Source organism: Diadema setosum, chromosome 14 (genome assembly GCF_964275005.1).
Source record: "Diadema setosum chromosome 14, eeDiaSeto1, whole genome shotgun sequence".
Classification (NCBI taxonomy): domain Eukaryota; kingdom Metazoa; phylum Echinodermata; class Echinoidea; order Diadematoida; family Diadematidae; genus Diadema; species Diadema setosum.
This window is the reverse complement of record NC_092698.1, coordinates 25628892-25652638: the sequence shown is the minus strand read 5'-3', so window position 1 is coordinate 25652638 and position 23747 is coordinate 25628892. Positions and strand designations below refer to the sequence as shown.

Sequence of the window (23747 nt, the reverse complement as noted above, 5' to 3'; positions counted from 1 at the left end):
GCAGAGAACATGCCCTACATCAAATAATTAAGAGTTCCATGGGTCTACACTCAACAAACAAACTATATAATTGGTAGTATTTCAGAAAGAGACTGAAAAGGTTTCACAATCTGATGACATTTTGGAGGGACTCTTTCATGTGCTGGTAAGTAGAATCTGATTATATCTGAAAAGAATTCCATCTTGTCAGTCAAAAAACTTCACATTCACGGTGATCTAAAGCCCAAGGAATGTCTCCATATTTATAAGAATACTACAAAACAACTTAGTACTGCATACAAGGCCAAACTGTAGTTTGTGTTACCGCTTACTCTTGCTAAGTCCTTATGTACAATAAAGTCTGTGAAGGTAGGATGAGCTACAAGTAGTTGTCACCAGCAGTGATTAAGTGAGTGGAGACAGAAACCACGATAATGCCGATAACAATGTTGTCAAGATCTTCAGATAAAACAAGAAGGACCAGTTGTCATTCATGATTCGACTAATTAATAGCAACTTTCGTCGCACATACTACATGTAGGTGTCACAAAAAACATTTCCCACTTTTGATCCTTAAAGGGTGTGTATAGTTCTGGTCGAGGTGAGGATTTAGCTTTTAATGTTTTGCGAGATATTCAGAAACCGCTCTATGAGATGTCAAAGAGCATGCAATTCTGAGGGGTATCAAAAGTTTATTTGATGAAAATCGGTTTTGAAATGGCTGAGATATCCAAAAACAAGGTTAAACAAAGAGATCCTAATAAAAGGCGTGACCTGTTGCCTTTTATTATTATCACTTTTTTTGATATCTCAGCCATTTGAAAACAAATTTTCATCAAATAAACGTTGAATCCTTCTTAAGATTACATGCTCTTTCATATTTCATAAGAGGTTTCTCATTGTCTCACTTAGGAATGTTCAAAACATGAATCCTCACCTCAGCCAGTACTGTACAGTCCCTTTAATAGTTCGAAAATTATATGTGTATATCAGATAACACTGCCATTGATATGAGTAATAGCTGAAAAGTGTACAATTTAGTTGGAGGTAATTTGAACATGAAAGCATGAATCAGTTTCATTACAACCATGATTAATTTTAAAGTTGAGTTAAAGATTTTGGTTAAAGAGATCGTATAGTTTTGGTTAAGACCTAACTTCAGGTTACTAACATTTTTTGGTGAGATAATGGGAAACTTCTTATGAAATATGAAAGAGCATGTAATTCTATGAGGAATTCAACAGTTATTTGATGAAAATTGGTTTTGAAATGCCTGAGATATCCAAAAAAGAGCAATTCTAATAAAGTGTGGGACCCACACTTTATTACGATCGCTTTGTTTTACTTTGTTTTTGGATGTTTCAGTCATTCCAAACCCGATTTTCATCAAATAAACTTTGAATTCCTCTTAAAACGGTATGCTCTGTACTATATCATAAGTGTTTTCTTGTTATCTGGCAAAAAGTGATAAGCCCAATTCGCATCTCCACCAATACTGTACCATCCCTTTATTAAAGGGAAGGTAAACCCAAAGAGCAATGTGGATTGAGTGAAAGCAGCAACATTAGTAGAACACATCAGTGAAAGTTTGAGAAAAATCGGACAATCGATGCAAAAGTTATGAATTTTTAAAGTTTTGGTGTTGGAACCGCTGGATGAGGAGACTACTAGAGGATATGACGTATGAGTGGACAACAATACAAAGAAAATATAAAGGATATTCAACAAAAATTCACTTTTCTAGAATTATGAAAGAGCAGTGGACCAACCGCTTTCAGAAAGCAGGGGGAATAATTGCTACCCTTAACAAATGTCAATATCAAGTTGATGGAATTTGTAATTTTCATGAAAAATGGATTCTTGTAGTATTTTCTTTATATTTTCTTGATATTGTAGTCCACTCATACGTCATAACCTCTAGTAGTCTCCTCATCCAGCGGTTCCAACACCAAATCTTTAAAAATTCATAACTTTTGCATCGATTGTCCGATTTTCTTCAAACTTTCACTGATGTGTTCTACTAATGTTGCTGCTTTCACTCAATCCACATTGTTCTTGGGGTTTATCTTCCCTTTAAATGAAATGTGAACCCTCTGCACAAAATTGAGCTTAACACAGAAACCAATGATGCATATCACATGTGAATGTGTGCTGCACAATGACCCTGAATACTATATCATAAGTGTTTTCTTGTTACCTGGCAAAAAGTGATAAGCCCAATTCGCATCTCCACCAATACTGTACCATCCCTTTATTAAATGAAATGTGTACCCTCTGCACAAAATTGAGCTTAACTCAGGAACCAATGATGCATATCACATGGGAATGTGTGCTGCACAATGACCCTGAATAATAGACACAAATACCACGAATACCACCATTTCAGAGCTCTGCTGACTAGACTTCTGGGCCCTGTTTTATGAAGAGTTACCGGGTAATTGATTATAAATATACAAGTAGTTGATTTCTATGGTATGGCAGCCTGTGGGGGGGGGGGGGGGGGATGAGGGGTTCCCCCCCCCCCTCCCAGGGTAGGGAGTCTTTGCCATTTGGTGCATACTTAAGTGACTTTTAAGTGAATTTTAGAAGTTGAATCTTTTGATTGTGATTTCTTGACATTGCACATTTGTAGTGTCATGTGCAATGTACATGTATGTCACACAGTAGGGCCCTAAAGTTGTTCTGGGTTTGTTTGTTTTTTGTTTTTGTACACTAAACAACATAATGTACTTCTTCAAGCAAGTTAGCCATGTCTGGGGAAAAAAAAAAAATGAATTGGATTGTTTGAAATTACCTGCTTGAATTTACTGTAACAAAGGATCAGTGGAGTGGAGATTTTACAATCTGTATTATTAGTAGAGCGGTTAAGCCCTCAAAATCATGAGAATTGTGCAAAATTTGACTAAAGTATGAAACTTTCACCAGTGTTAGTACATACCATAAGATTCATTTTAAGATCGGGAGGTAAGTCTGATTTGACCTCTGATGACCTCCAGAGGTCAATGAACTTTAAATATCAGAATATTGATGTTTGGAGGCATTTGTGAATGATAGGCTTAGATCTTGGTTACACTGCACTAAATATGCATTTGTACTACAAATCTTCTGATTCCACAGGGCATTGACAGGTTTTTACCTTTGACCTCTGATGACCTTAAGAGGTCAATGACCTCAAAATACCATAATATTGATCTGTGATATTATTAGTTAATGATAAACATGGTTAAGATGTGCAAAACAAGCATATCTGTTTTGCAATAAAACTGTCTTCATATTCCAAAGAACAAAGACAGGTTTCTAACTCTGACCTCTGGTGACCTTTTAGAGGTCAATGACCTCAAAATATCATAATATTGATCTGTAGTGTCATTAGTTAATGATAAACATGGTTAAGATGTACAAAACAAACATACCTGTCTTACAAGAAATTGTCTTCATTATTCAAAAGAGCACAGATAGGGATCTACCTTTGACCTCAGGTGACCTTTAGAGGATGTACAAAACAAACACAATTGTAGCCCAGATGGCTACTAGCACATGTTTATGATAAAGAATAGAGTAGAATAGAATAGAATAGAATAGGATAGAGAGTAAAAGAAAACAGAACACTGCAGTCGTTTTCCTAGACACCCTGTGAGGTCAATATATGGGGGAGACCGGGTCTAGTTGTTACACGGGCAAGTTGTTACACTGTCATTTTCTCTATTATGATCAAAAGATGGCGTTATACAAGTAATATCAAATCAAAACGTATAGCCAACGATCTCTGCATGCGAAATCTGGCGTTGCCTGGACGTCACATGTAGAAGGTAGGTCCAAAAAACACTTTTTTACCTCTCCGAGTAAAATTTTGAAAAATTCGATTTTTCTTTATTACACCAAATCCATTCTTCTCCAGTAAGTGATGGGCATGTGGTTGAAAGAAGCGTGTTTTGGCTGTCTTTTGGTGAAAGTAGCAACACGTGATGTTTGATTGTTTATTGGCCACACGTGTGAAAAGTTTTTGAAAACGCACTGGGTCAAGTTGTTACAACAACTTGACCCGTCTGGAGAATCGAGTGGTGTAACAACTTACCCCAATGCACTTTCAATTGAATTTATGGTTGTATATATATGCACACACACACACACAAACACACACACACACACACACACACACCCAACACACTCATACACCCCAGCATAGGCTAACATGCACACCCAGACAGGTTAATATTAAGAATTACCTAACACGTCGGATCTGCATTACCCGATTTGAGTTGACTTTCTACGGTGTAACAAAGTACCCCATGTGCTGTAACAACCTACCCCAACATCGGGGAAAGTTGTTACAAAATTTTGTGTTTATTGATTACGTAATATCTTGTTTATATTATCTGGACTTCCAAAGTTTGTACTGTTTTTAAGTAAAGGATGAAATAAGGTATCCTCACAGCAAAAATGAAGCCAATTCCTCTATTCGTTTTTTGTACAGACCTAAAAATGTGAAAATTGTAACAACTAGACCCAGTCTCCCCTGCTCAGTCTTTCCCCTTCTTGGACTTTATGAAACCATTTATCTTCCTTCCAGCTATTTCCTTTCTTTTTCTTTTTTTTTTTGGTCAAAACCACCTCTTCCAAGAAAAGTCTATGGTCAAAGGAATTTTTAAATTTGATGTTGGCTACTTTACCCGCTAGTGGTCAGCACTCTCCATCCCCAAAGCCCCGCTCCAAATTATGGAGAATGACGTGATGACGTGTTTTTGCCCTCTGATCTCCAAACATAAATGACCTTCTGAGCTGGAAGGTGGCCCTCCTGTCAGAATTCATCCCTCTATTTTTAGCATTTATTGTTTAGTGGAGTGGGTCAAACAGGAACTCCAAAGACAAATTCAGGGATAATGACCCAGAACAACGATGACGCTGGTTGCCATAAGGACAATAATGTTCATTTGGTTTATCATTTTGATATCCAAAGAACAATAAAGTCTTTACCAGTGGTTACAGAGAACAAGTGAATGAAGAAACTAAAAGACAGTGGGCGAGTTAATCCGAAAATGAGATGAATCACAGAAAATTGAGTTTTAACAGAAACGAATAGGAGGAGCAAATTGAACATTTGACCAGCAAGGAATTAATTTCTAGTGAACGCCACACCCCAATATAAGATTGAGCCAAGGAAATGCTTTAGGGAAAGGAAGTTTGTTAGTAAATTAGTTATAAAAAAAACATGTCTCAGTCGAGAAATCAGTTAGAGTGGCAAGCACAGTGGGAGCGGCTTCACGCTATGTAGTGAAGCAAAGGCTGCAGAGTTTTGAGGATTTTGAGAGAATTTTGAGGAACTTTGAGAATAGTTGGAGACCACAGAGATAAAGTCAGGAGTTCCACTTTCTTGGTACATCATGCCCCCCCCCCCCAAGTCAACCAACTAATCTTTATCGACGCTGAATGCACCATCGACCTACGCTGTGAATGTGACGAGGATCTGACTGTCATGACTGAACCGGCGAGCAGCAGGACAGTAGGAAAAACTATGAGTCACGATAACACAAAACTTTAGTTTACGCCAATTTGGAGTGCAATTACAAACTCCAAATAGTCAACTGGTGTTATCGGAGATGGAGATGTTGAAGCGCCCTGTCAGACTGATACAAAGTGGAAAGTGATGGTGATGAAGAGAATAGGCCTACTGAGAGCGTGACGGCAGACCGCTCAACGGACGGCCCAGTCACACTGACGAGATCGACAGACGAGGACCTCATTCGTCGACCGAGAGTAATCATTTAAGAGGAATGACTTTCATTTACGTTTGAAAACATTTCAAGAGATGTAGTAGTCTGATATGTTAAGGGGCAAATCATTCTACTGTTTCCAGTCTTGTAAACATACTTGTATCTTTAGCGAAAACTGTTCGAGTACGTGGACAGTGATAAGTAGGCCCCTATAAATCACTCAGTCGAGTAAATTATATATGAACCAAATGGCTTCTTTTGAACATGTATTGTGTTGAAAAGTTCTTGGTAATTCTTTTCCAGGCAAAATGTGTACATGAAAATTCCGATGTTAAAAGCATGTGATGGGAAATGTAAACAGTATGTGCGAATGCTTCTATGTTTCGTGCTAAACTTGTTTGTTAGTGGGGAAAAGAAAAGAAAAGAGAAGAGAAGGATCGCTCTACCACGTCTTCATACCACAACGCCTACGGATATCTTTGTTTCACATTGTTAGTGGAGAAAAGAAAAGAAAAGAGAAGTCTCGCTTCATGAGAGATGTTCAGATCTCGCTCGACACCACAATGCCTGTAGACGGATGTCTAAGAAGAATGTGGGTTTGAATGTCTTATAGGGGCGATAGAGCACCAACAGTAAGTGCAGATTAATTGGCACGCTATCTTTTGAAGAGAAACAATACTTTGTTTCACACAAGATGAAAAAGCAGAAAGACAACTGATAATCATCCGCTCATGTAAAATCAAGCAGAAGTTTTTCAAAACATTTCAAGAGGCATCTTGGTGAGTTACAATCTGTTAAACATGCCAATATACTGTGAAAAACAAATTGAAGGCCACCTTCAATAGGCCACCTGCAATACAGCCCCGCATTTTCTGACATCACAAAAACTTTGATCAACACGTTCCATAATTATATACTCGTGATGGAGAGGGAAAATAGTAAACAACAACATTGCAAGATTGATGCATTTCTTCCAAGACAACAGACAGGAACAGATTCCACGTAGAATACATAAACATGTACTTTAATTTTTCCATTCATTTTTCCCATATCATTACACACAATCATTACACACGTATACTTGATATGGTATTCAGCTCACTGTGTGCAGACTGAGCACGACCCGATAATTCAGAACCTCTGCCTGAGAAAGGCTTGTAGCCTATCCCGCGAGTCAAAAAGAAGCTTTCTTATCATCTCACTCACTCATCATAGAGACAAGCTTGCCTTCACCCAAACTGTTTAGATATTGCCATTGGAAGACTCTGATGGTCGCATACAGTGGCTGTGCACCTATAAGAACGCTGGTCTGACCTCAGGATGTCTATCCAGTTTAGTCGTGGAGGAGATCTGTGTGCCGATCGCGTGCTTCACTGAAGACACAGATGCTGCCGTGTATTGAAATAGATCGAGGGTATAGATCTAGACCAATTTCAGCAGGTTACACTGAATCATCACTTGCTGGCAGAGAGTCTTAACCGGATCATGCAGGTGATATTACTGTACCCGCTGCCAGCGTACCCTGATTCACACATTGGATGCAAACTGGATGGCGGCATATTGGAAACAACCAATATTTGGGCATGGGGGCACAACTCTTGACCAGGCCAAAGTGTTAAGGAGTATCAAGCATAAAGAAGACAATTAGAGTAAATAGTAGTTCCACTCCTATTTGGAATTGAGGTTCCTAAACAGGTCATTGAAAAAATGCCCAAAATTTCCTGACGTAATGACCCAAACTTAATTGGATGACAATAGCAAGTTGCAAAACACAGGGTTGCTTCATGTGGAATGCATGTTATGCCTCACAGTATGTCGCTTTCCAGATGGTCCATGACGTCACTGTATGCTCCAGGACCATGAGTCATTCACCGAAACCATGCAGCCCACGAGCTTGACACTGACCAACACAGGCCCGCCAGCTCGAAACTAGGTAGCATTGCCCATAAGCTTGACACTTAGGCAAACCAGGCCCATAAGAGTCCGACACATGGGGGGAGGGGGAGGTCCACAAGACCTACACTGAATAGATTAAGCTTTCTGATGTAATACATATATTAATCTCGTGGGCCTTGTTTTCCTCGAGTGCCGAGCTCGCGGACCGCACAGCTTGTGGGCCTATTATATTTGATGTCGAGCTCATTGACCTTGTTCATCTACTAGTATAGTATTTAGGTCACGGGATGTATGACTTGTGGGCTGCGTAACTCATGGGCTGTACGACTCGGGTTGTTTGACTCGTGACGTACATGTACATCTGATGAGGTGGGCCTGTTGTTTTCTGGTTAGCATCTGTCACCCTTTCATCCAGTTCAAGGGACTTTGCCATATGCCTGTTCACAAACTATTAAGCATCAACCCAAACTATGGTACTCCTCTCCCCACCTTCCATGTTTAAGCGTACAAATTTTGTCCAGTGCAAATTGGATAATGTTGCACATAATTTCATGCAAGCTAGTCTGCATAACTAACCCAAACATAAATATTATATTTGAGGTCACTGCCATCACTGAAGACACGTAAGCTTCATTTCTGAAGTAATTGACCGCTCACATTCCTGAGACCTGTTACTATGAACCAATGCTTTGTTGAATGTGCATACAAATTGTACATACTTTGATTATAACGTCAAGGCATGATTTGTACATGATTAAACATTTAGGATTAAACCAATGAAGCCAAACATCAATATTTGCAATCCTACACAAATTTTTAGTGATATTCTAAAAGTCTGACCTCACACTGTCCTTAGAGGTCAAAGTTGGATATACACAGGGTAATGACCAATGTTCTGTGGAATGAGAAGACACTTCTTGTACAATGTAGTATAAATGTTAATAGCATAATGCATGATTGCACACCAGGTATACAGTTAACCATTGAATATACATCAACTATCGATATTTTGATATTTTGAGGTCATTGACTTGTCACAGTCCTCAGAGGTCAAAGGCAGAGACATGTAAATAATTTCCCTTGGTCTGAGGAATAGGAAAACGATTCAGTTGTAACCCAAATGAATTTTTAGGACATCGTTATGTTTATCATCAACCAATTGCACCAAATATCAAAATTCTGATAATTTGAGGTCAATAATTGACCTCTGGAGGTCATTAGAGGTCAAAGGTAGAAACCTGTTCAGGATCTATGGAACATGAAGACAATTCCGCTGTAACAAAAATGAGTTTTTAGTACATCATTACCATATTATTTAACATTAATCAATGACGTAAAATATCAATTTTTATCAAATTTTGAGGTCATTGACCTCTGGAGGTCATCAGAGGTCAAAGGTAGAAACCTGTTAAGGATCTATGGAACATGAAGACAATTCCGCTGTAACAAAAATGAGTTTTTACTACATCATTACCATATTTAACATTAATCAATGATGCAAAATATCAATTTTTATCAAATTTTGAGGTCATTGATCTCTGGAGGTCATCAGAGGTCAAAGGTAGAAACCTGTCAGGGTTCTATGGAACATGAAGACAATTCCATTGTAAGAAAAATGAGTTTTTAGTACATCATTACCATATTTAACATTAATCAATGACGCAAAATATCAATTTTTATCAAATTTTGAGGTCATTGACCTTTGGAGGTCATCAGAGGTCAATTCACACTTACCTCCCGATCTTAAAATGAATCTTATAACATGTACTAACACTGGTGAAAGTTTCATGCTTTAGTCAAATTTTGCACAATTTTTCGGCTTATCTGCTCTACTATATGTTGTAAATATGTAGCATGACATTGAAATGCCACAATGAAATCTTGTACTTTTTGTGCAGTGGTAAATTCCTTTAATAGTCACCATATATGGCAGGGACAGATCATTTACATACGTACACATTGTAGGCATATAATTATATAATGTATGTTGTACAAAGTATGCTCTTATTCAAAGTACATTGGGTAGTCTATGTACACAGCATGCACATATCCAAATATGTAAACAAGTTACAGCTGATTCAACCATTTTTCTGCTGACATGTCAATATATGGCAAATTCAGAGATAAGTAGTACAATAATAAAGCCATATATGGCTCATGCTCTATGATGTTAATGACTGACAAGCTTATAAAATAATCATGGTACCAGGTTGTACCTGTGTGTGACTTTACACTGATTAGTCAGCAGAACTGTGAAAGCGATAGGAAGGAGATCTTGTCCTTGAAGAAATGTGAGATCTTTTTCTTTCCCCTTCCAGTGTTATGAAATGTGGATTTATGGAATTGAATGAAATTAGGGATCAGTCTTCAGTTGAAGACCAATTCCGCCAAGGGACCCGCCCAACCTGTTGTGAGCCTTTAACCATTTTATTATTGGAAATATTTTCTTCCAAGTTCGGTGCATTGCTGAGATAATAAGCAAGGGTCACAATCTTTGTCAGCAAACAAACAAATAAACAAAACAGACAAGCAAGCAAGACTAACATTGCAAATGTGTGTCAAGGTCTTGTAGAAAATTGTGTGCAAAACAGAGCAAACGCTTTTATTTATACACCAAGGTTTTTACAAAGGAGCAAATTATTTTTGATGAAGAGCATTTCATGCAATTGCTCAAAATAATGATGACAACATGAAAGTCAGTATTGTCAAAAGTAAATCTTACATGTATGAAACGATAGACGTTGTCATGAACTGGGTGCACTGAAGGCTATCTCACTGGGCAACAGCCATCGTACGGTTTAAATAACACTGTTCTTTCCAATTTCAGAACTTCACCAGCAGGGCAGTGATGGAGTCATCGGGATCGTGCCTGACAAACAAGTATTCAGAAGGCTACCCAGGTCGAAGGTGAGCACAAAAGAGAGATGGGTGTTCAGTGGCAGATGGGGGGGGGGGGGGGGAACCGCGGGGCGCAATGGGCATGCCCCCCCCCCCCCCCTTTAACATTTCCAAAATTATAAGGAGTTATAAAATCATAAAAAATATACCAAAAGTATGCATGGAATCGTGCGGTGACCAACATAAATTACATAATGTTGTATAAAATAAAATCTCCCCACCCCCCCCCCCCCCTTTACGGATTCCTGGATCCGCCCCCTGGTGTTACATACAGATAGATCTGAGATTTCAATGAGTTTCACACAGCAAGTGCAGTAATCGTCAAAATATTCAGGGCAGATTTGAGCTTGTAAAGTTCAGGGCACCACTTTTGTGTATCACAAGGATCCTGGCTTCCTTATGAGTCCAAGTATATTCTGGCAAGTAGTATGGGAAATGCATGTGGCAGGAAAATCAGCCCATCCTCAATGGGTTAAAGAACCAACCAACCCAAAACAGACATGAGAGAATTAAACAATTTAAAAGGCATGCTATTATTCAACAGTTTGCCATTATACCTGTAACACCCACCTGTCTAGTTCAAACCCGACTGGGAAAATGAGGGGAACATTCATTTCCACAGTAGATTTTATTTTGTGATGGTCATTATTGAATTGAATTTAATTGAAATAATGTTTTTTTTTTTTTTGGTGCTAAAAACAAAGCAAAACAAACAAAAATATATACAATTATATAATGGTATTAGTAAAACATAGCAGCCGACAGACTAAATTGATGTTACTTTACAATGAGGTGAAATTACACACTGAAAACTCTGGAATACAAATCTAGAAGTCTTGATCAGGTAAATGTAAACATAGCTGTTTGTACACCTGTTAAAATGAGATAAAATTAGATTACCATAAAAAATATGTACTTACTAAAATTAGATGGACATAAAATTTTTTTGAGATAATGTTTACGATAGTGAAACGTGACTATGGGTTCTAGAAATCCTTTACGATAGTAAAAGCAGAAAACATATAAATCATTTTTATGAACAGTGATGATGGAACTGATTGATACGTCAACACACTTAAATGTCATATCAGCTCCCCTTTATCTTGGAATTTGCCCACATGCATTTTAGTAATTACGTGCCAACATTATCCCGAACAGTAACCGTGCTTGCCAGTTTCAAAGTAATAAGCGATCACTTTTCCTACTTTTCTCTGTACTGGTGCTCTATTGTAACCCACAGCTTACTTGTACAGTATTCATTGTACCCCTGCTGTATGCCTGTTTAACCCGTTGAGGACGAGTCCCGAGTATACTCGGGCAAGCATCTATGGGAAATGCGTGTTGAAGCAAAATCAAACTGTCCTCAACGGGTTAAAGGGATGATACAGTTGTGAGTTGAAATGGAGCTTCAGGTTTTGAACTTATTTGTGAGATAATGAGAAACCTCCTATGAAATATTAAAGAGCATAGAGTTACTCGGAATTCAGAATTTGAAAAATTTGAATTCGAAATAGGTGAGATATCCAAAGAAAGGGAAAGAAAAGCATTGTACAATAAGGGAAAAAAAATGCTGCCTATCCCACATGTGGAGTAGGATAGGAATAAGGATTATGGTTGCCTTTTAGTTTATGGATTCTGAATGCATGTCTTGATATATTAAGTGGCAAAATCTCGAGGTTGTTTAGTACCCTTTATATTTAGCGCTTATGTATTTTAGGTGGTGTATATCCATCACTAATGCATGTGCACTTGTTTGTCTGACCTGCTGTTAAATAAGAAGAACAACTCATGTCCCACACTGAAGCTGTATTTTAATGCCTCTCCCCTCTCAGTTTGCTTGAGGCATTAAATCCTGTTTTAAATTTTGCTTGCATGCATGCCGTTTGCTGTCTTCCTCTGAGGCTGTTGTAACAGACAGCCAAAGTGATGGAGTGTTGTTTGCACAAGTGCTTTAAAAATTTACACAGTGCCTTCAAGCCTTGAAACTTTTGTCTCTTATTCCTTCGTGATATAGGTATTACGGTGGCACGTACATGATCGATGAGCTTGAACGAGTCTGCCAACAGAGGGCGCTAGATGTATATGACCTTGACCCAGAAAAGTGGGGTGTGAATGTGCAGCCATATTCTGGATCTCCTGCGAACTTCGCTGTGTACACTGGACTGTTGAAGCCACATGAGAGAGTGATGGGACTCGATCTTCCACATGGTGGACAGTGAGTTACAATGAATAGATGGGAAAGGGGGGGGGGGCAGAGAGGTTTGGAAGGAGTCGAGGGAGGGTGGGGAAGAGACGTGGAGAGGGTCGGAAGAGAAAGGAGGGGTTGGGAAGAGGCATGGAGGGGTGGGGAATAGTCATCGAGAAGGTGGGAAGAGTCATGGAGAGGGTGGGGAAGAGGCATGGAGGGGGTGGGGAGAAGCATGGAGAGGTTGGGGGAAGAGTCATGGAGGGGTGGGGAAGAGTCATGGAGGGGATGGGGAAGAGGCATGGAGAGGGTGGAAAGAGGCATGGAGAGGGTGGGGAAGAGGGGTTGAGAGGGTGGGGAAGGGGCAAGGAAGGGATGGGAAGTCGGGTGCAGGGTGGGACGAGAAAAGGAGTGGGTAAGAAGAATCTAGGAGGAGATGGAAAAAAGGCAAGGAGAGGATGAGGAAATAGGGGAGCAAAGGGAAGAGGTAAGAGGGGCTGGGAAAGAGTCATGGAGAGGGTGGGGAAGAGACCGAGAGTGAGAACGGGACAGCGTGAAGGTTGGAAGAGGCAGGTGGGGGATGGGGAAGGAGCAGAGATAATATGGGATTGAAACTCCTAGAGGATGAATGGTGGGGGAGCAGGGATAGAAATCAGGAAGAGTCAAGGAGAGGGTGAGATGTAGACAGGGAATGATGGGGAAGAGTCTGGGAGAGAAGCGTAGGGAGAGGGTCTGTAAGATGCTGGGTGAGGATGAAAACAGAAATTACCAAATGTCCTTGATTTACATTTTAGCAGGATTTTCTTCGGAAAATAATCATCTATTCATGTCAGACAAGAAAATGAGAAACCTCTAATTTGGTTGTAATGTTCACCTATTGATGTGCTTGTATCTCAAAAGTCTCTCCTTGATTGTTCTTTGGAATCTTAATGATTTTTCCGTGAGAAAGATGCTGGGAGATGCTGAGACCTGTAGTCTGCAGTCTCTATGTAATTTGACATGATTTCAGCAACATGTAACGCAACACATTGTTCCTACCTTGATCAGTGAATATGAATTAGAGCTGACTATAACATTTCAAACCTTGCATATTTCCAGTTAATTTCCTGCAGATGCATATTTATGTTACATTTATTGGACTCCAATCTTTCTTCTTTTATTTTCAGTTTGACCCATGGCTTCATGACCCCAACCAAACGAATCTCGGCTACATCGATTTATTTTGAGTCCATGCCATATAGGCTAAATGTGAGTTATCATTTTGAAAAGTGGTTGTGCTTTTGTTTTATTGCACTTTTTGTTAGCTGTTGTGTTAGACTAAATGTGAGTTATCATTTTGAAAAGTGGTTGTGCTTTTGTTTTATTGCACTTTTTGTTAGCTGTTGTGTTAGACTAAATGTGAGTTATCATTTTGAAAAGTGGTTGTGCTTTTGTTTTATTGCACTTTTTGTTAGCTGTTGTGTATCTTGAAACTCTCAGTTCCTATGGAGTGTGTTACTGTAATACTTAACTGTACCTTCACGCAACACACACACACACACACACAAACACACACACACAAAAAGATATTATTGTAGTCAAAAGCATGTAGAGTTGACAAAATATCTTCATGTAAACCAGTTTTGAATTTCAACCATATTAGCCAATACTTTAGAGTTTAAGATTGGTCATTTACTTCCTTATCTGGCTTGATGTAATGAATTGGTTTAACAAATACTTATTGTCAACACTTAAAAAATTAGAAATGATGTTATAGTTTTCTATTATAGTCACGAAAAATGACTTATTCAAACAAAATGCAAAGTTTAACATATTATACAAGTTGATGAGTTGACTAACTCATGCCGTACAACATTCTCTGCTTGCTAGCATGCATGTTCTTGTAGCGCAGAATGAAGACTCATCCGCTCTATCACATTGGAGATTCTAGATGAAACAAAACAAGACAAAACTAAGAAATCATGGTGCATTATCATCTTGATGCAGTATGAAAAATTCATCCGGCATTCAGAGGTAGATCTGGATATATTCATAGCGAGGTGCTGGTCATGAACTCCTGTAGAAATGATGTTGCTTTCTCAATGAAAGATTTGCCTGTTTTAGAAGCGAAATTACTTCTTGTGAATGTCTTTGTATGCTGGAGTTGCCTTATGAAATGGTCATCTTTAGCAGATGTAATTCAAATCTTTCCGAGCAACCCATGAGTAAATATCATGCTGTATCGTATGTCTACCGAATTAGCCGTTAGTTTACAGGTATTCAACAAGGAGCCTATGCTAATGCAAGATCCCCCATTACAGTGTATGTGACAACTTTGACTTTGCATACATGTATGCAGTATTGAATCATTCAAAAACCTAATTTAAAATTTGCTTTCCTAAGTGGCCTCCACATGCAGCTCGTTATCTTTTTTTGTCCTAAAGTCAGAAAGTTTTGGTAAGGGTTTGAGAACCCGTCTGGCACCATTTCATATTTGCTTGCAATATATCGAAAGAGTCTACCAAGAAACTTACCTGGCTGACGCGATTTGCCGGGATGATGAGTCGTTTTGGAGTATTTTGAGATAAAAAATAAAAGTCGGTTTACCGACTTTTATTCCAGAAGGATCGATACTAACTCGGTCTCAGGGAAAACTCGACCCTATTTCAGACAATTTACACGCAGTTCGTGATCGCCACATTCTACTGTATATTAATTGAACAGACAGGAAAGTGCGTGCTAATCCTGTACAAAACAACGCGCGGTCCTCAAGCGTATACGCACATCACCTGAGTTGCTAAGACACGCTGTCTTCGAAGTTGTTGTTGTTTATCAAGCGTCTTTGATTGTTTTTAGAGGAGCTTGATAGGCGCACACTAATTTTGCATGCACGCCATAACAAAGAGGTTTTTTGATGCGCGCGTTGTATCAACTCGGACCATTACTGCGAGTAGCCAGAACGCGAAGCGCTATACAGGCCGCTCCGGATCCCATAGTACAACACTGTACAATCCAGAGGGACAACCAAGACAACTCAGCCCGCCATCAAAGCGAGGCCGAGTTGTCCCCGAGTCTGAGTTTAGCCTGACTCCGCTCGGGTAAGTTCTGAGACTGAATCTTTTTGGTTAATATTTCGCATTTTCGTCGTTACCCATCGAATATCTTGTTATTACAGCGTTATTCCGCACATTTCTTAGGGACACATTCACATTTGAGAGCGAAATTTGACAACTTGTGCAGGCGTACCAGAACTATGTTTTGGCTTGAAGGAGATTGAGTTGTTGTAATCGGTATTAAATCCATGTCATTTACACAGGAAGAGACTGGCCTGATAGACTACGACAAATTGGCTGAGACTGCCCGTCTGTTCCGCCCTCAGATGATCATTGCTGGATACTCCGCCTACCCTAGGATGTTGGAGTACGACAGATACCGTTCTGTAAGTGCATGCAAGTGGGCAGAGGCCACCTTCACCAGGTCCCCATTTCATAAAAGATGTTAGAATTAAAACTCTTGCTAGAATAGCAACTTCCCATAGCAACAGCCAATCAGGAAGTAGGATTCTTAACATTACCATGACATTTTGCCATTGCAGCTGAGGATTGTTACCATAGCAACTTTTTATGACATTTTTATGGCATTTTTTATGACATGGGGGCCCTGCAATGGGCCGAATGCATAAAACAAGCAATTGCTTGTAAGCAATTGCTTCAAGCAAAAGCACAAGCTCGACTAGCAAAAGGTCTAGCTCAAGCAATTGCTTAAATTCATATGCATAACCTTTTGCTTATGCTAATACCTTTTGCTTGTCCCGCACAAGCAATTGCTTGCGTTTTCAACAAAAGGGACAAAAGGGCATGTGTGTGTGGAAACATTTCCTGACATAGCAGAAGAGGTATGAAATGCACACACAGACACATACACACACATCCATACACACACACGTATTACTGGCTGATTCCCATCACTGCAGCTTGTAGTAGCCCGGATCTGCCAGATCGCACACGGAGAGCTGAGGTCTCCTTGCTCTCCACCGAAGCCAGACATCCTACCTGATTTTCATCACATTTTGCGTGCTAACCACTGAACATTCCCGTTGTTGAAATGAAAAAGTGTCTTACACTACTCAGGAGTAATTTCTTGTAGATTTATACCATTCCTTCACAAGTGTGGTCTTTCCTTCATGAATATGAAAATGATTAAAAAAGGGAACGTTCCGGTAATAAGCAAAAGCTCAAGCTCATTTTACAGAGCTTGGAAAATCGTAAGCAATTGCTAGCAAGAACTAGCAAAAGGTATGCTTTATGCATACGTTTTTAAGCAAATACTTGGTCTCTCAGCAAATGCTGGAGGGCAGCAAGCAATTGCTTGTGCTTGCTAGCAAAAGCTTCTGCTCGCAAGCAATTGCTTGTTTTTATGCATACGGATTCGAGTAAAAGGCTAGCACAAGCAATTGCTAGCGTTTATGCATTCGGCCCATTATGTCTTCACTGTTATAATTACTTTGATTATCGTCACGTGTGTTCACTTTCACACTTAACCCGTTGAGGACGAGTCCCGAGTATACTCGGGCAGGTGTCTATGGGAAACAAATGCGTGTTGTAGCAAAATCAGTCCGTCCTCAACGGGTTAACAAAACTTATGGTTCCAATACCAGAGGAAAAGTTTCCTCAGAACTTGTGATCCTTATACCATGGACCTTCGGGTAGTAGGTCCATGCTTATACCTTCGATTGATTAAGTGTTGATGTTGCACATTTCTTTCAAAGAAGCTGTACTATGAGAGGGTGAAGACAGCAAGAGTTGTCTTTGAATTGTATGTACCAAAGTATAAAATTGTGTACAAGCACATGTACAAAAGAACATGTCAACTAGAGCTTTCCTGTAAAAGGCACAGAATAAATCTAATGCTGTAATATTACTGCCTGATGCCTTGGTGTAATGACCCACAATTACCCATGGTTATAAGGAATTCATTGCGTAGAGTTGACTACTTCTTGTCCGCCCATTCTAGATCTGTGATGATGTTGGTGCAGTCATGTTGGCAGACATGGCGCACATCAGCGGCCTTGTGGCAGCAAAGGTCACGCCATCTCCCTTTGACTACGCTGACGTCGTCACCACAACAACCCACAAGACTCTGAGAGGTGCAAGGTAAGGTGCTCTCCCATTTACATATTTTGCCTTCAGTATAGAAGTTTACTTTGTTTTTTTTATGCCTCTGCCACGAAGTGTCGCCAGAGGCAATATGTTTTCGGGTTGTCCGTCGGTCCTTCCGTCCGTCGGTCCTTCCGTCCGTCCGTCCTTCCGTCCGTTATCAATTTTGTGGACAGCGTATCTAAAAAAACTGTAGAGGCTTCTTAATGAAACTTGGCATGTATATGTATGAGTGGGTGAAGTTGTGCCTATCAACTTTTGGGTGCACATGGTCAAGGTCAAAGGTCAAAAGGCCAAGGTCAAATGCTCAAAATTTCACTATTTCCCCTATATCTATGCAATGCCTGGAGGTATCTTCTTGAAACTTGGTGTATACATGAACTACCAAATAAAGATTCCCCAGAGAGAGCTTTGGGTCATAAGGTCAAAGGTCAAGGGTCAAAGGTCAAGTGAAAATGTTAAAATTTCACTTCTCCATATCTCAAATATTTCAAGGTATCTTCATGGAACTTAGTATCATATGCATGTATTGACTGGCAGTGATCATGTAGGGAATTTAGGGGTCATGGGTCAAAGGTCAAGGTCAACTCATCAAAATGTCATTATTTCTCTCTTATCTATGCAATGCCTGCAGTATTTTTTGTTGAAACTTAGTGTATGTATGTATTATTCAATACAGATTCTCTTTGAAGTTTCTTGCCCAAAGGTCAAAAGGTCAAAGGTCAAGTGAAAGTGCTAAATTTCACTTCTTCTTTAAACTTATAAAAGGGTCAAAAGTTGGGTACAAATCCTCAAATCCCCAAATACCTGCACTCTTAGACAGTGTAGCCATTCATCCAAATAAACCTAGTTCAAGGAAAGTGAACACTCAATGCATTTGTGACAAACCTGTCATTTTAATATTTTGCCAGTTACGTGAAACTGTCATCACACATTGTCAAGACATTGTGCTATAGACCTATTCGGAGAACCATGCATTATGGCGGAGGCATACCAGTCGCCAAAGCGACATTTCTAGTTTGTGCTTGTTTTTGTGTCTGTGGGCAGTATTACTTGAAAAGTTACGAAGGGATTTTGATGATATTTCGATGAAATGGGGCGATTGTGGTAATAGGAACAGGTAATTACCTTTCACTGGTTATCAGGATGCACATTCAGAATTATTTTGAAAGTATGCCTTCACAGTTGTGTGGCATTAGTGACCATAGTATGGGAGCAATTTGTGTTCTCTGAGTGCTTCTAGTTTAAAAGCATGTACCTTGTGGCAGATGAGACAGTATTCCTGTATTATCAGTATTCCTTTATCATTTTTTTTTTTCTGTTTGTTACATTTCTCTTTCTTTGACTCTGAAATGCGCCATGTCTGTCATTCCCGTCAGCCATGTTCAATCCCAAGTCCGAATACCAGTGCTCAGCCCGATACGAAAATGTATGAACCCTAAAAAGCCTGGGCTATTTTTGAGATTTTGAGAATTTTTTAGGAGATTTGGCATGCACCTAGTATATGACCATGAGGCCCCCCCCCCCCTAATCTTTTTAGGGTGAAGAGATTAAACACGTCATGTGTGTGTTTGCCCTTGATTGATTCTTTTTCAATCCTTATGCATAGGATATTCCAAACAAATAATGAAGAGATGTGCAGCAATCATTATCCAGATTGTAAGGCAGGTCTGCCCATGAGAATGGATAATTACACCTTCCTGTGTGGCGATGTAGGAAGTGCAACCCTGGATAGTTTTATATCTTGTCTATCGGGCTGCGTGTCTGTTTATTGGAATTTACAAGGAAGCTAAACTCCAGGAAGTGTTTGATTAGCATATCAGTCACACTTTGAACGATAATGAACTGTGATGGAAAAAGCTTACATTTTGATTTATTAAGTTATATTCTTTAAAGGGGATGGCTAGTAACTGATCAGTGGGAATCAGTGGGAATGCTGGGGGATGATTGTTCCAATTTTTGTGGGATTCATTTAAGAGTACATTATATATCTATTGTTGTGTGAAATTTATTTGCTTCAGAATGGTCTCATATTCAAGTAATGTGCAGTTTAATGCCCCGTCACTGTACAGGCATGCTAACCTGGAAACATTAAACTGCACATTACTTGAATATGAGACCATTCTGAAGCAAATAATTTACACACCACAATAGATATATAATGTACTCTTAAATGAATCCCACAAGGATTGGAACAATCATCCCCCTACATTCCCACTGATCAATTACTAGCCATCCCCTTTAAAGGCCCAACTCAGGGCTGAATTTGAACACTTCCAAATTTTTGCTGAGTGATATGAGTTGTATTATGATTCAATTTAAGACTTTCAGGAAATTCTGCAGAGTAATTCCTGGGATTTAGTTTTTTTTTTTGTTTTGTTTTTTAACCCTATTCTAACTGGGGGGGGGGTCAAATTGACCCCCCCCCCTCGATGTTTCGCGCCACGATTTCGCAACGCGCAAAGATTTTGCCGCGTCGTTTCACGACTTTTTTCATTGAAGTCTCCCGCATATTTTGAGACCAAATTTGCGACGTCCGGGTACACCGTTTTGAAGTTACGTAATGTTTTGCATATGCATGTCAACCAAAAAACAGCTCAAATTCATGATATCGTGTGCAAATCCAATGCAAATTGTGTTTTTTGGTTAAATTGATATAAATTAGATTATTTCAACTTTTAACCATTGAAATTAATCAATTCTAGTGTAGATAAGCCTGGAAGAGTGCCTGCAACAAATTTTGGCAAAAAAACAATAGAAAACAAAAGGTCGAAAAAACAATAAAATACATAAGAAATTAACAAAACAATAAAAAACAAAAGAAATTGATTTCGATTGTGCTAATTTTTTTCAAGAAAATTGTTTGATGTATCTTGAGGAATTCTGACACAAAAATTTAGCAATCCTCCAGTCTTTTTAATGGAGTTATAGGTGAAAATATGATTTCATGCACAAATTTGCATAATTAATTTATCAAAAATAGAAAGGCAATATTTTTCTATTGTATGACCATGTTATCTTGTAGTTTACATCCAGCTCTATCTTCAGGCAAAATTTCGCGGCGATCACACGATCGGTGGCCGAGATCTGAAGGGGGGGTCAAATTGACCCCCCCTCAGTAAAAACTTGGTCTCAAATAGCCCAGTTAGAATAGGGTTAAATCGTTGATATCAATTCCAGACTTTCATTAAATTTGACAATAAATAAAGTACAATCAGTTCAGTGAACGTATCTAATTTAAGGTGATGTCACTGACACTTATGAAAACAAAACTTTGGAAAACTATATACCAGTTAACAAAGAGAAAGAAATTGCCTTTCATATAAGATGTAAATCAGCGCCATGTCATGAATTATGCGACGTCATACGATTTTAGTATTTTCATATGATTTACATATTTATGAATAATCACATCACTTATTCAAAAGAAACCACTAATGAAAAATATCCATAGCCTTTATACAGGAAAACAACTATCAATTTTGAAATCTTCATAATGTAAGCTTTCCAATGGTGTATAAATCATAGGGTATAATGCTTACAAATATGAGGACATAATTTATCGATCTGCGCATTGATGTAGACCTATTCTGTCAGCAGCCTGCTGTAAACCTCTGAAGTGAATACAAATCCAAGTGAAAATATCAGTAACAGGAAGTGATGCCAAGGACTATGGAATATCAGGTCAGAGTTCACAGGCTATAATAAGCTATATAAATGACATCATTGTCTGAGCCATTTCTGCTACGGATTATCCCATAGATCAGTGTTCGCAGCGTTAGCGTGAACTATGGGATATCCTGTAGATTGGTGGATATTGGTTAAGAAGGATGTTTTTTTGCTTGTTAGTTTCTTAATCAATGGTCCTTATAGAATGTCCTTATAAAAGATGCAGGAGATGTGATTGTACTTGACGTGTACAGTGTAGACTAAAATGATGTGCACTAGGAATGTGAAATACTGTATGTTTTGCTATAATCCTATAATTTTGTTGTTGAATCAACAAGCACACACAAAAAAAAGAAGAAAATGAAATGAATGAAACAAACCTTTGGCAGGGCTGGACTGATTTTCTACCGTGTCGGCAAGAAGGGGACAAACGAAAAGACAGGCAAGGACATCATGTACAACTACAAGAGTAAGATTGATGAGGCCCTCTTCCCAGGACTCCAGGGGGGTCCCCACAACATGCAGATTGCTGGAGTGGCTGTAGCACTCAAGCAGGTGAGCCAAAGAGAGCATTGGTGGTCGTGACATCCCTTTAAGGATTACTGGTAGTCACAAAGTCTTTGTAACTGTAGCCACTGATGGAGTGATGTTAGATTCTGAATTCAGCACTTTGCAGAGCTGCCAAGTATCCCTGATTCTGCAGGAGTCTTCTTGAAAATGTCAAAATCTGTTCATGTCTGAATAAGAGAATGTTTAAATCTCCCTGATTTGGGAATTATTTTTGCCTATTGAAATGCATATAACACACAGATATCTCCCTGATTGCTGTGTGAAATCTCCCTCATTTGGATGTGGGAATGTTGGCAGACCTGCACTTGACTTCACTTGCAGAGACAATAAATGTGTGACTGTAAAAACATAAGTTCTGGTGATAAAAGAGTTAAATATTTGTTTTATTGCAACTGTACCTCTGGTTGTATAACAGCATCAGATCAATAATTTGACATTCGTCATGGTTGATGCACCAACATGCGTATGATTGTAATAATGTCAGTTCTGGGTTGAGTGCCAAGCTTTGGGTATTAGCAGCAACTTATTCATGGTCTAAATGTCAGTTCAAGAATTAACAGTTGGCCCTGGTTGACATAGCAAAGTAAGTGTGGTCATAGCAACATTGATTCAGATATTAACATACATTATTTATTTATTCATTCATTACTGGCATTAAATGCGAACACTAAATCTTGGGTACAGTAACAATGTCTGCAAGTAAAATTTATTCCTAGTTAATGAAGCAGTGTTGAAAGGAGCAAGTAAACATAAGACTGAAACAAAACAGAAAAAATTCTTTGTCAGCTCACTGTCAGTACTAGGGATATCCATGAATTTGAAGCAAGCAGTAGGAGAATAATCCATTTTGTGTATGGATGATGCTATCTCAGGCCAAGTCCCAGATGTTCCGGGATTACCAGGTGCAAGTCATCAAGAACGCACAGGCTCTTGGTGCCAGGCTGATGGAGAAAGGATTCACTCTGCTTACAGGTTTGTATTCCAACTCCCCATTCCTTACGCCCCACCCTCATCTCATTCTTCTGTTTTCTCTCTCTCTCTCTCTTTCATGCTATTGTATGAGTGGTTATTTTCGCGAGGGTTTAATTTTTGCAAATTTCGCGAATCACAGTTGGATCGCGAATATAACAACACAAGAAAGTGTCGCCATACACTTGAGTAACAATGCATGCAAGATAGTGTTGGTGTCAATTTGTGAAAACAACATCTCGCAAAAATGTCTGTGATCTTCTAATTCGCGAAAATATCTGTACGCGAAAATAACAGATTATACAGTACTTTAAATTCATGTCTTGACAAAGTGATAAAATACCACCCTTATTTAGGAATTGTGTTTTTACATGTTAAAATGTATGTAAGACACAATTCCCCATAGTTGCTGTCCAGAATGTCCTCTACTTTGATTTACTTTACTTAATTGTGAGCAGCCCTACACATTGCACAGAAACTCAGGTGCATCCTTTACATTTTGAAGTACAAGTCTGGCTGCTTCATGCCCACGGAACATCAGCTTCAGTGATATGTTTTTTCTTTTATAGACATTATCATTCAAGTTCTAGAAGGGATAACTTTATGTGGTCACTAGCTGGAAGCATTTAAGGTCTATTTTGGTCAGTTTTAGTTGCAGCAGTCTATTCATAAATCTCTAATATTCCAGAAAATGCTTATCTTACATAGCTGTGGACACTTTCATGATAAATTTCT

General features: G+C 39.0%; 1 protein-coding gene across 1 annotated transcript in view; it reads left to right on the top strand.

The window, feature by feature from the left end:
- The window catches only part of LOC140237457 (serine hydroxymethyltransferase, mitochondrial-like), a 35984-nt gene that overhangs the window by 5171 nt on the left and 7066 nt on the right, over positions 1–23747 (top strand). The window contains exons 3-9 of the mRNA XM_072317382.1: positions 10414–10493; positions 12499–12699; positions 13836–13917; positions 15965–16087; positions 17662–17801; positions 21863–22028; positions 22916–23015. Of these exons, the coding sequence (XP_072173483.1) occupies positions 10414–10493; positions 12499–12699; positions 13836–13917; positions 15965–16087; positions 17662–17801; positions 21863–22028; positions 22916–23015 (892 nt within the window). The remainder of the gene's footprint in view (positions 1–10413; positions 10494–12498; positions 12700–13835; positions 13918–15964; positions 16088–17661; positions 17802–21862; positions 22029–22915; positions 23016–23747) is intronic.